At 36.0% G+C, this 13,896-nt stretch overlaps 1 protein-coding gene across 4 annotated transcripts in view; it reads left to right on the top strand.

The window, feature by feature from the left end:
* The window catches only part of WDR72 (WD repeat domain 72), a 122,065-nt gene that overhangs the window by 19,629 nt on the left and 88,540 nt on the right, over positions 1-13,896 (top strand). For all 4 annotated transcript variants that reach the window (XM_054215051.1, XM_054215052.1, XM_054215050.1 and 1 more), the window contains 7 exons: positions 455-574; positions 2,338-2,483; positions 2,843-2,939; positions 5,923-6,064; positions 6,558-6,800; positions 7,337-7,557; positions 8,933-9,128. In XM_054215051.1, the coding sequence (XP_054071026.1) occupies positions 455-574; positions 2,338-2,483; positions 2,843-2,939; positions 5,923-6,064; positions 6,558-6,800; positions 7,337-7,557; positions 8,933-9,128 (1,165 nt within the window). The remainder of the gene's footprint in view (positions 1-454; positions 575-2,337; positions 2,484-2,842; positions 2,940-5,922; positions 6,065-6,557; positions 6,801-7,336; positions 7,558-8,932; positions 9,129-13,896) is intronic.

Genomic DNA, 13,896 nt, shown 5'->3' with positions numbered 1-13,896 from the left:
TTAATACTTTACCACTAACTTTTGGTGGTGTTAAGGTCAAAGAAGACAAATGACAACACCATAGTTCTCGGACTGTCCTGGTTGCGCCAAGAATGAGTGGCAAAGCAGAATATTCTTCAGCCGTTCTGAATCTGATACTGTCGGTTTATGGGTTGATGTAGCTATTTTTTTGACTGAAGAATATTTAGCAGATATTCATTACAGCAGATGCTATCTATGACCTGCCTTTAGTCCTCTTCCATATTCATTATCACTTCTTTAAGTGAGACCAAGGTCTGAGCCATGCTGAATGTCTTCTGTTTACATCATACTTGTGAACCCTGCTGTCTTCCTATCTTTGCGTTTTGGAAGTACATGTTAACAAAGCCAGTGTCAGTGGTTTGTTTCTATCCTAAAAATAAAAGCTCGGATATCTAAAATAAATCTTATGGCTCTTTTCCTCTGTGTTATAAAGGAGAGACAAAGCGTGTGTGAGAAGGAATCAAAATCTCTGGACTATAGAAATTGTCGGGCTGTACGGTTTTGTTCTTACACAGAAAGGCTCCTTCTAGTTGTGTCTTCCACATGCTGGCAGGTACATTATTGAGCATTATACTTGCTTTTTAATTTTTTTAATAATTTTGAAAAGCTAATGTGATTTTTGCATGCAGATTCTTGTTTTTCTCCTCAGCTTAAAGAAAAAGCATTCATTAATTGTCAGATATAACTGTGTGCCATATCCCTCCTCTGCTTATCTTAACTGCCTGGCTGAGACGAATTGTTTATTTTTTACTAATGTATTTCTACTTTGAAAATTTAACATGAAATTGGCTGGGTAGAAAGGGGATTACTTTAAGTATTAGTCAGTTTTAGAGCACTAGGGTGTATTATATTCCTTTCCACAGTGCATTTCAAAAGGAGACAAAGGTGCAGAAAACCAGTTTAAGTTCAGTTAAACTGAAATTTATTGTAAAAAATTCTGTATTTATTTTCCCCAGTATTATAAACGTTCTTCTTAAAATAATCCTGAGCTATGAGTGCAACATATGTACCTGATCCAAACACCACTGCTGTTGGCGGAGGAAGGCGGGGGGTGGAAATTTCACATACCCTACAACCGTATTATTCAAAGTTAACTTAGGTATATCCTTGAGTTTTCTTTTAGGCTCTTTTAAAAAGTCTGTACAAAAGCATTTATAAAGAAATTCCATTTATAGAATAGGTAGGCTTTTAATGGAAAAGTCTGTGTAACATGAATTGTTTTCTGATAATTTCTGTGTTTTCCCACAAGAGGTGAACATTTCTTGTAATATCTCCATTATGCTTTTGAGTACTTATTTTACTGCTTATAGTAGTGTTAAATATGCATAAGTTATGTTAGATTTTTAACTTCTATGTTTCAATGAATATACAGCTTTAAAATAAAAGATGATATAATAATCTTAATGCTTAATTAAAAAAGTGTGTGATATATAACATAGAGATTCACATGTGTGTTTACAGTGGCTACTTAACCCCCTACTCTAGTAATGAAAATATAGAGCAAATGAGCTAGAAATAAGCTAATGAATAGAAATTAGCTACAGATAATTTGTAGAAATTCTCATTCTGGAATCTATTTCCTCATACTGCTGGAATATGTTATAAAAATGTGGCTATGAATATTCTCTCCATGAGGCCACTAGGAATGTGAACAAGCAGACAATATCCTAGGTTGCCGTAGTCATATCCTGTTTTGGCTTAAAATGGGAAGGTCAGAGGAAGCAAACAAGTCATATAATTTTTGACTAGCTCTAGAAATGGGAGAGAAGAATTCTTGCAAGAAAAGGGGATTATATGTTCTTTGCTTTCAATTAATTTATGAAAAAGAAAAATCTCTACTACTCCCCAAAGAAAGATAAGAAGAATCTCCTTTAAGACGTGTGCTGTGATTATGCCAGCAGATCATCTTTTAAAGAATACAGACAGAAGCATTTATAGCTTTTATCAATCTTAAATGTCTTATTTATGTGCTAAATTCATTACCTACCTCTCTATAAGAAATTAATAGTCCAGCAAATATTAATTATGAATGCAAGGCAAAGCAAAGTAAATCCTATCCAAAAATCCCCTAATATAACAGAAGGCTATAATGCTGCTTTTTTTAATTGTCAGTTTCTTTTTCTTCAAAATGATATGGTTTGATTCTGACTTTGCAGTAGTTTGATAGTATGAAAACTGCTTTGGTTTTAAAAGAGGTAGTCAGACTACAGAGTCAAGCTAATGTTCTACTTATTGATCCATTGCCCCAAACGACCTTGAATTAAAATAAATGTTCCAATACTGTTTGTTTATATTTTATTGTTTTTCTGAGCTTAGGTCTATGATTATTGTGATTTCTCCTTGCTTTGTACTGAGTTCTGTAAAAGTGGTCATTGCTTTGCTGGTGGAGAAGTACTAGCAGCTTACAGACTTATCATCTGGACAGAAGATGGCCACAGTTACATCTACCAGCTGCTAAACAGGTGGGCTCAGATGGGAAATTCACACAAAAAGTTCAGGTACAAGATGAACTTTGGGAGGTTTATTATGGAAAATCTCTGCATGTTGCAAATGATCAAAAACCAGAACAAAACCACTTTGGCACTCAAAGGTTTACGCTGAGTTTGACAGCCCTCGGTCTTTGTTTGACACAGCAGGGGACACAGGAATAAGATTAGCCATGTAGAACTTGGGCAGCTGGTGCTGTGATTTCAAAAAGTCGCTTGTAATTACTTATTCGGTAACTTTTAATTGAACTTGTGAATCTTGGATGTTACTGTTCTGCTTTCTAGAAAATATGACTTTCAAAAGCTTTTCTTTTTTTTTTCTCCAAATTATGCAGTGGACTTTCTAAAAGCATGTATCCTGCTGATGGGAAGGTGCTGAAAGAAACTGTTTATCCTCACTTACTCTGCTTTACTGGTGTGAAGGAAAATAAGGTAATTTCATAAAGGTTTACAGTGAACTTCAAAAGTTCATTTGTTATTTGTTTGTAATTATCCGAATAATCCCTAAAAAATTGTTGAATTCATCAGCAGATTTAATTGTTCTATGGAAACAATGAGTAAGACTTACTTCTTCATTTTAAAATTTTTACTTAGAAACTTGGAGATGCTCATAGTATATTTTTGTCTTAAATTCTGGCAATATTTACTTATTTCACGGGGGGTGGGGGGGAATCCTGTGTTTTCAGCTGTAGATAGGCTAATTGTTGAAGTGATGATGTTTTTTTTTCTACTTTTGGCAAAAAAGGAGGTCTTTTTTAAGTTGAAGTTAGTCTAGAATAGCTTTAGAAGCTTTTCATTTTATATCTGTAAAAAGAAAAAAAAAAACCAAACAACCAACCCACAAGCAAAATGTAAGCAAGTTGCTTAGTTGTTTTATTAAGAAATAAATGCGTGTTTCAGTGTAACTACATAAATAGGTTTTTCCCATGTGTATCCACCCTAAATTGATGGGGTTTGAATCTGTGACATTTTATCCAGAATACTGTTATCTTGAGCCTTCAGAGGCATAATCACATGCCTAACTTTCTTACACTGTGAGCAGACTGACAGTACCCACGGTGCATAAAATTATACACAAGTGACTCTCTTCAGAACCGTGGTCTCTGCTTGAAGAAGCCTCTGTGTTTAAGAAAAGAGGAATCTAAAAAAGTAGGTGATCTTTATACTTCTGATTGAGAATTCACATTTAGCAGAGCATGTCACACCAATTTCAAATTTAGAAGTCACTGCTTAGACAAAGTAGCTCAAGTGGACTATGAAAACCTGCATCTTGACTCACTTTTGACTAGTGCTTTGTGTGACCACAAAGAAATAGGTGAGGAAAAAAAAGTTGACTTAAAAAGTAGAAAATTAATTAGAATTAGGAAGTAGTAAAAAGAAAAATAATCTGTGGCAGGGAGTTCTTGGCAAAAGCTGAAGCAAAACAAATAACAGCTTTTTCTATGTAGCTTTTGTTCTGGTTTTGTTGCTGTTGTGTTGCTAATACTGTTTATGAAATAGCATTTGTTGGAAGACATGTATTTAATTCATGCCTGCAGTTGCATTAGTTTATTTGATGTGTATTTGCAAGAGAACTCAAGCAGGTCTTTAAACAGTTTCTGAAGATATGTGAGAGACATATTTTTATTTGTACCTGACTACAAACACTGTCAAATATGTACCTATGTGAGGTTTTCTAGTGTTCTTTTTTCTTTCTGTTGACAACTACAGACTCTTAGAAAGTATTTTTGTTGCATGCTCTTGCAAAGCCTGACAGATTTAATTTTCAGTTGAAGGGCAATAGCACAAGCCATTCAGCTTTTCCCCCAAATGCTGTGATCTAAAATCAGATAGGATAACTGCTGAAGGATGCCAAAAGGTCACATATCGTGAGGGAAAAGAAATAGCCAAAACACATGGCTTAGCAAATAGGGTTACAGTGATGGTAGGAAGCTCATATTTGTTTCCCCCCAATGTATGCTTTTTTGAAAATAATGTCCCCTGCCCTTTTCTAATATTTCTGCTCTAATATTTACTTCACTACTTGAATGATTTTTATAGCTGATTTGTGAGACAACAAAACTGCCTGTGTGATTATCCGTTTTGATTTCTATTCTTAGATTATAAAGTGAACCACATTACAGTACAGTTGCTTATTGTGGAATTTACTCCCAAACGTCAATGTTGTAAATAAAATATATCCAACATATGGGGATGTTATTAAAATATTTTGAAGGAGCAAACAGAGTCAAGCTGTGTCTACACTACCTAAGTAAAGGTGATGGGTAGAACGAAACAGTTTGTGCTGATGATGTTTCACCCACACTATCTACAGTACAGGGTGTGCTTTTGGGGTTTTTTGGTGTGGGTTTTCTTTGTGTGTGTGCAGTTCTGCACACATCTCCCTGTTTACTTCCATGCAAAAAGAATCCTGGTTTGGTGCTCCAAGACAGCTCCACAACACAAACCTAAGCGTTCACTTCCGAAGTACACACCTGGTGAAAACTCAAACATATTAATGTAGACATACCTGGAGATTACTGATTTTCTTGACTTTTGTGAGGGTTTTGAGCCACTAGAAGCTTCCCCGTAGACACCTCACCTGTTTTTAATTGACACTTGGGAATGAAGCCTATGTAACAACTAAACAGGCTGTTCTTGGGAAGTCGCCAGTAGATTATCACGTAGTTTGGGTGTTACTGATGTAGTGATAGAGAATTATCTGTGGTGTTATACATGCAGACAAAGAAAACCTACAGACTTCTTGTCTTCATGGGAGAATAAAAACATGGTGTTTGTCTGAGATAAGTATACCACAGTAAGTTTTAGCATTGACTAAATGAAGCTAGGTAAATGTCAGCAAGTCTGTTTATCAATGATATTACACCTCTTTAATATCTAACTTTTTCCAGATGACTGAATGATGGTGTTATAGGCTATTACCTATCTGTGTAAAAGCATAATTCTTACCTTTCATTATTTGTAGTAATTTAAGCTTCATGATTGAAGCTTTACAGAATTTAGTTTGTTGTGAAGATTATAAATGTTTCATTGCACTTTTTTCAGCCTGATCTTGGTATTTATGCTGTCATTTTTTTTATATGTTGGTGATACTGTTAATAGAGTCTCCATTTAGAGACAGTAAACCTAGGGAGTTCCCTCCCATTCCACTTTTCTATTTGGGCTGTAGGCTTAACCAAGGATACTGACAAAGCAGAGGTGATTTTTAAGGGGCTTGCGCCAGGCAGAGTAGACCTGGTCTGTGCAGAACTTAGTGGCAGGTGAGGGTTCAACCATTATTTGCCTTATATTTCCAGAGCTTTTGATGTTTAAAAAAAAAAAACCAAACGAAAAACCTTTGAATTTGCAATTAATTATTACATTATTTTATCAGCTCTTTCGTATCAGAATATTGATTTATTTTTGTTTTTGGCAGAGTTTTCCTTTTGTCATGGGTTTTGTGAATGAAAGAAAGGAGCCTTTCTATAAGGTTCTTTTTTCTGGTGAAGCTTCAGGAAGGATCACTTTGTGGCACGTTCCTGATGTCCCTGTGTCAACATTTGATGGTTCGCCAAAAGGTTTGGCAATTCTGTGCTCTTGATACCATCTTTTTAATTATGTCTTCAAGTCAATTTTCATGAAAACTTGAATTCTTATGAAAATACCTTCACACTAGAAAGTGATGCTCATTCATTGCATGATGATTGCCTGTATTTAGAAGGAGCAAGACACTAACAAAGTAACTGTCTAGAAATTATTCATGGAACTGAACAAATAAATGTTCCTATTTCTTTACCATCTGCCAATAAAAGCTTCTCTACCAAATGTCATGAAAATTTACTTGGTCCCGCTTATGGTTGTTCATAGGGAGGTATAAAAGAAAGGATTTAGTGAGATGTGATCTAGTGTTGGAATAGCAACTGCTGGCTTTCCATTGCTAGGCTGCAGAAAGGGTAAGTTAGGGGAAGTGATGAAGAGATAAAAATGTGTATTTTGCTTTGTGTGCGTTTTTATTTTGTTTTGAATAAAAAAAAATCTAAAAATTCTTGACTCTCTTCTCCCACCCCTTAGAGATCCCAATTACAGCAACATGGACTCTTCAAGATAATTTTGATAAATACCATTCAATGTCAGAGGGCATTATTGATCATCTTTGTTCATCTAAAGATGGAATCGAAAGTGCAGTTGTCAGTTCCTCTGTATACATACCCAGTCTTGATAAGCTCGTGTGTGGATGTGAAAATGGGAAAATTTTTGTAATGCTAGGTTTAAAAACGGCAAGAGCAAGACTTTTAGAGAACGTATCTTTGAAAGGTAAGTTTTGACAATTTTGTCCAAATTCATCTCAGTCAAGCACGAAAGACTGCATACTTCTGACATCCCCTCCAGCGATTCCTGTAAAAAGTCTCAGAAAAATAGGGGTGATGGCTAGGGATTGGATGAGGAAAATTAAAGATTATGATCTTTCTACTTCTCTAGCTGATCTGTCAGATCACATCTTAGTACTGCCAAGGTGCTTTGCACTGTTAGGAGTCCTGGAATGGCTGTGGGGATGGAGTCACCTGGAAGTGAGATATGGGATGTCACGATATGGGCAGTAGTCTTTTTTGTCATTTTCCCTCTAAAAGATCATTCTGTTGAAGGAATAAAAAAGGTACATCTCAGTAGATGAAGCTCAGAGTGCAGGCCTTTGTCATCCCATTTAGGAACACATCCAAAATTCTTTGATCCCACGTAAAAGATTGTTGTATTTAGTCTTTTGAATCTCTTGACTTTTAGCAAATGTACTGTAAAATATGGAATGTCTATTCTTAAAGAACATGGATAATTTATGTACTATTTTGTTTCAGATAATCTACCTTATAAGGTTCTGAATGGTCATAGTAGCAGAGTCACTTGTTTACTTTATCCACATGATAAATCAGTAAGATTTGATCCAAGCTGGCTGTTATCAGGGGGCCAGGATTCTATCGTGATATGCTGGGATATATTTACTGGAGACATCTTACACCAATTTAGTCTGCAGTCTGGCCCAGTGACAGAGCTCTTGCGATCTCCAGAAAACTACAAAGTATGTAAAAGTATAATAAATGATGTCTCAAAAAAAAGAAAAGTATCTCTATATACATGTGTGTGTATGTGTGTGTGTATATATATATATATGAGAAAAAAAACTATCTGGTGATACTTTTATCCTGCAGCACTTTATCCTTAATTTACATACATTTAACTGTCTTATTTGAAACTTGCTTTTACTTTCAGGGGGTTGATTTCTTGTTAGCTTGTAATTTCAGTGATAAAAAATGATCTTAAACCAGTGACATATTAAACTTAAGCTCTTAACGTTCTATTCACCATTTTTAATATCATGGCTGTCAATCTAAATGTTAATCTGGTTATGTCCTAACTTCTAAAGTTAAAAAGTGTAATTAGTAAGGCTAGGGGTTTGACGATAGTAAGAAAATATTTGGACAAATAGTATTTTAATCTAAATTTGTATGCTTGATTTTGGTTCCTGATGCATCCTTGTGGTCCTTTGCCTGTATGCTTTTGTGTTTTGACATTTTGAACAATTTCATATGTTTTTAAGTGAATTTTGAACTAAAAATCTGGAATAAGATTGAATTTAAGTACTGAACACTCTATGAAATTTTGTTGAACATTCTGTCCCCATTGTATTCTGTGGGGCTAGGATTTAATCTTTTTCCTCTTAAAAAGCCGGTGAAGACATATTTTGATATTTATGGTTGACTCAGAGTTCACTTGTGTGCCACCAATAAGTAGTCCAAAAGATGTTTTGCAATGGCATAAATTCTTAATGCTTGTAAGGTGCTCTCTACCCCTTTTTTCTGTAAAGTATGTGGTAGGATTTAATGTCTGCTTGGATTGTGTTTCAGTTCTCTTTACATGGTTGAATTTTTCCATAGAGTGAATTCCTTCCTGTATCACCAAAGCTTACTTGCAGGAATGGAAAGTTTTGCAGAATCAGATTCATACAGTGTGAAATGAAATTGTAACATACCCAATTTTTCGTTAGAAATACATTGCCTTTGGCTTTTATGTCATAATACCTGATGTAATTTTATATCACACAAACAGCAGTTTGATTTAAGGTAATCTTTTACTAAATTCTTTTCTAGGACAACTGGTACTGTATATTTGGATATATAATCACTGCTTCGACAGGCAAAGTATTATGAATAAATGATATTTAAATTTTTTTTAATTGAAAAATCAGAGGAGATTATATATGTTCCTGTCAGAAGATCAATTGTACAGCTAGCCTGTTAAAAACAAGTTGGAGATGTAGGCTGAAATAAAACATCGTTTTCTAAAATGATTATGTTCTGGGAAAGTAATCACTGGACAACTCTTACCAGGCTTGTTAAAATGATGTGGTTATGACTATGGTTACAGTGTTGAAACTGAACTTTTCTGTTTTGCAGTTAAAAGATCACAGCATAGTGTGCTGTGTGTGCAGTGATCACTCAGTAGCAATCCTACACCTTCAGAAGAGAGTGTGTCTCTTACATGCCAGAAAGCATCTGTTTCCTGTGAAGAAGATAAAATTTGACCCTGTTGAAAATCTGCTAATCGTTGGGTGTGAAGATGATTCAGTTTATGTTTGGGAAATTGAAACAGGTAATAACACAGAGGGGGTTTTTTTGTTCATTTTCCTTAAGTTTTGTTTGTCTGTCATGTGGTGATATACAAATCTAACTTATGGAAGACCAAAGCAGAAATACTAACACATTGAATACATTAATTGGAGAGTTTAAACTTTTATATAAACAAGCAAGAAATAAAACTTTCATATGGTTCAAGGTATGTCACTAGTAAAATACAATAGTTTAAGTGACATGGACAGTGGCATAGAGTGCACCCTCAGCAAGTTTGCTGACACCACCTAGCTGTGTGGGGCAGCTGATGCGCTGGAGGGAAGGGATGCCATCCAGAGGGACCTTGACAGGCTGGAGAGGTGGGCCCATGCAAACCTCATGAAGTTCAACAAGACCAAGTGCAAGGTCCTCCATCTGGGTCAGGGCAATCCCAAGCACCGATATAGGCTGGGCAGTGACTGGCTTGAGAGCAGCCATGAAGAAAAGGACTTGGGGGTGCTGGTAGACAACAGGCTCAACATGAGCCATCAGTGTGCACTAGCAGCCCAGAAAGCCAATCGTATCCTGGGCCGCATCAGAAGTGTGGCCAGCAGGTGAAAGGAGGTGATTCTCCCCCTCTACTCCACTCTAGTTGAGATTCCACCTGGAGTACTGCATCCGGTTCTGGAGCCCCTACTACAAGAGAGATACGGACGTGCTGGAATGTGTCCAGAGAAGGGTCACGAGGATGATCAGAGGGCTGGAGCACCTCTCCTATGAGGACAGACTGAGAGAGTTGGGGTGTTCAGTATAGAGAGAAGGCGGCTCCGAGGAGACCTTATAGTGGCCTACCAGTATCTTAAGGGGGCCTACAGGAAAGCTGGTGAGGGACTTTTTAGGATGTCAGGTAATGGTAGGCCTAAAGGGAATGGATTAAAACTAGAGATGGGACGATTCAGACTGGACACTAGGAAGAAGTTCTTCACCATGAGAGTGGTGAGACACTGGAACAGGTTGCCCAGAGGGGTGGTGGAAGCCCCATCCCTGGAAGTTTTTAAGGCTAGGCTGGATGGGGCTCTGAGCAACCTGGTCTAGTGGGAGATGTCCCTGCCCATGGCAGGGGGGTTGGAACTAGATGATCTTTAAGGGCCCTTCCAACCCTAACAATTCTATGATTCTATAAGTCAGGACCTGACAGTCAGAAGATTAGCCAACGTTGCAGTGAAGTGAGTAGAATATTTCTGGAAGCTATAAATGGAAGTTCTTCTCTTTAGTTATTAAAAATAATGAAATTTTCAGTCCTAACAATCCCAAGTTACAGCATGAAGTTCGGCTTTCTTCAGTAAAATCATAATCTGAGTTAACTCAAAATCATAATTTTGAGTTATTAATAATCAGTTAATAATGGAAGATAATTGCAGAGCTGACAACTGTATAGTCAGAAAACCTAAAGCAGAGTGTTTTCAGGTTAAACTGTAGATTCCCGGGTGATTTGGGAGTGTAATGCTGATTCACAAAGGTAATAAATGTAGTTATTTGAACTTCGACAGACCGAAGTATTAGAAGCTGTAATAGTACTAAGCATTACAATACAGTGTTTCCACGTGATTCAGAGCTATCTATCCTGCAAGGGGGGAAGTGCACAATGAGTCTAGAACCACTGAAATGCACAGCATATTAATACTGTATGAAAACATAGCTTTACTAATGCAACACTGAAATAATAATTTACTTTACAAGTTATTACAACACACTGTCTAGACTGTGTGCTTTGGACAAAAAAAAATCCCTTGTTTTAAAGTACAAAATATCTGTGTTTAATAAAGGACTTGGCAAAATGAGTACAGCATAAATTACAAGCCTGTTTTGTTAGTAAGCTATTTAATATCATTAAGCTACTGGCATAGGAAATGCCTTCTGGTACTTACTCTTTTCCCAAATGTACTGTGTTGCTTCTTTAAAAAGGTTTAGAATAAAATTAAATTGAACTAACAATTATAGTCAGTTAAAACCCCTGGTTTTATACCGGTGTTCTTTTTCCTATAGCTACTCAAAAATAGGAAGTACTCTTATGAATTTGTCATATTTTTGCATTGGTTTGGGGGATTTAAAAATTCTTTAAAATCTTCTTGTTCAAAAACATCAATAAAAAAATGAGAAGAGAAGGTGTGACCTTAGGAGACTGTCCAATTGTATATAGTGTTGTACTTATTTTTCTTTGCTGTCTTATTGTTGCTGAGTGACTGTGTGATGGTTTTGCTTAGGATTTCAGCTTTAACTGCACTGATGGGAAAAACAGTACAAGGTTAAATGTTCAAAAGTAAATACTAGGCTCTGAGTTAGGGTATTCTAAACTTCTTATCCTGCTTTGATTTGCTCTTGTTTCCTGTGTAACTTTAAATTCTGTTTTCTGGTAAATATCTAAAATTCTTCATGTGTGTGTTCTACTGTTCACGTAGCTGCATGATATTACAGTTTTAAGTGCATTTTCTTCAGTCGGTGGGGCATGGGTTCTACCCTTCTGCTGAATCCTCTTCCTGGAAGGTTTGTGGAACAGTAGTGTCTTGTGATTCCTCTGATCCCTTCATTATACTAGTCCCTGTCAGCACATCTGCAATATTGCAAATTGTCACTTCTCTCTCCTCTTTTCTTCTACCTGTAAAAGAATGTTTCCTCTCCAATGTGTTCTTTTCTGTTCCTAAAGGTATTACTTGATCTCATGATTATTTTCCCCCTGTAATGGTAGTATGCACTTTGTCTATGCAAATAGTATTTCTAATAACAGTAAACTGTAAGCTATATCTTAGCTTGAAAAAGATGAAAAATTTATTTGATTCTTATCATTGCCCAACTGCTTGTTTTGTAGCAATTGCCAGAAAGTCACCTTTGCCTAGTGGTAAAGTATTAAAGGTAGAATAGGAAGATATTGTACTAGATCCCTGCTGTAACTAAGTGAACTAGAGCAGGCATCTAAATGTTTAGCAATCATTAATAAATGCACGTGTTTTTATGGAGAAGTTTGTAACAATGCTACCAGTCTCTGGCTGTTCTATCTACCTCTTAATTGCTCTTTTACAACTAATGTTGAAAACAGTTGAGAAATTTAGGGGGGAAATCTTGATACAGAATGTTTTCCTTTATTTCGCAATTAAAAAGGACATTTCTCAAAAGCATGTAACTGTAGGCAGGCTGTTTCCTAAGTACATACCAATTTGAGAGTGAGAAATCCTTGAAGGTCATTATACCTAAATGTTTATTAGCATTTCATGTAGCGTCACCTTTTAACCAAAGGATTAGTGTGCATTTGGAACTCTGCAATAAAATTGAGCAAAGAAATGTAACAAAAAAACACAGGATATTTTACTTCCTGATAAATCTGTTGTCATAGCTATCATTTTTAACTGATTTGCATCAGTTATTTTCTATCAGAACTTAATCTTACTGTTTAAAAAAGGAAGTAGATGAGATATTAAAGCTCTAAAACACTTATGTTGAGCATGCAGTGATTATTTTTCATACGTACTTTTATGATGTATTTGTTATGAATCATCATAGTCTGTGTAGCTGTTATATTGTAGGATACAGTGTTACAGCTCCTCAGGTGCTCCCTTGATGTGAATTAACGTTAAAGCTCACAAGGTGGCAAGTCTTAATGTGCCTCTTAACAAGACATTGGATTCTAAGTGGACTCAGACTACTATGTCAGTGCAAGACTTAATTCCCTTCTTTAAAAAAAAAAACCAAACACATAAAAAACCCCAAACCAAAAAAAAAACGCCAAACCCCTCATAGCACAAAAAGTTAATTTAAAAATTGAATTATTAACAAAGTTTATTTCTAGAGCTGTAGAGGCATCATGAAGAAATACACTAGTTTATATCAAGGCATGTGTTGCACACTAGTGGCTGCAGGAGGATAGCACTGTACAACAGAATTGTTCCTGTATTGTGCATTAAGAAGGGGGTTGTGTTTTGTACTTTTGCTTATCTTAGAAGTGTGAAAGTTAACATCTTTACTTTCTTTGTTTTAGAATTTTTCATGGAAAGTGTGTATTCGATTACAAAATTTTGAAGACTTAAGTATATCCCACATCTAAAAAACCATTGTGCAAGTTCCTAGCTTTTTACTTTTTCAGCCTTTCACTATTTTTGTTACTTCATGGAACATATACTATTAACTAGAAATAGTGCTGACAGGTCATAGGTATTCCAAACTTCTGGGGCTAAGTAAATAATTGCTAAATAATTCATTTTTAAATTGAAACTTTTGGCTGTTGATTTAAAGAAGCCATCTGTGTATGCCTAAGAAAAGGCAGTTCCGTGTGTGGTGTTAGAGAAGGCTAGGTCTGCACTGCTCAGAAAGGCATCTTGCAGGATTAAACGGTACTTAGGCAATGTGTACCTTTGAGTTAACTCCTGACAGTGGGGAAACTTTTCTCCCCACAGTGTGGTGCAATGAGGTTCTTCCTTAGCTTGAAACAAGCAAACAATTTTTTCTTTCCTAGATTTCTGGACAATAAATATTGTGGAGCGAATTCACTGCTGCTGCTGTGTATACTTAATAACATGGAAAGCAACTGACTCATTAATTCTGTAGAAATGCTAGGCCAAAATGCAAATTGTTGCACTCAACAATGTAAGAACTAAGAGTTTCCATCACCATATGCTACCCAAGGCAGCCCAAAGAAGTTAAGGGTCTGGAGGCAGAATTTCATCTCAGATGCAGATTTATTTAGCACAGCTAGATAGCTTCAGTGAATTCTTTGTAAATCAGTTAGATTTAATAGCAGAGGACTGCAATGATACCATAGA

The sequence above is a fragment of the Rissa tridactyla genome, chromosome 9 (assembly GCF_028500815.1).
Source record: "Rissa tridactyla isolate bRisTri1 chromosome 9, bRisTri1.patW.cur.20221130, whole genome shotgun sequence".
NCBI classification, from domain to species: Eukaryota; Metazoa; Chordata; class Aves; order Charadriiformes; family Laridae; genus Rissa; species Rissa tridactyla.
The sequence above is the reverse complement of the archived record's forward strand: the minus strand, read 5'-3'. Positions and strand labels throughout refer to the sequence as shown.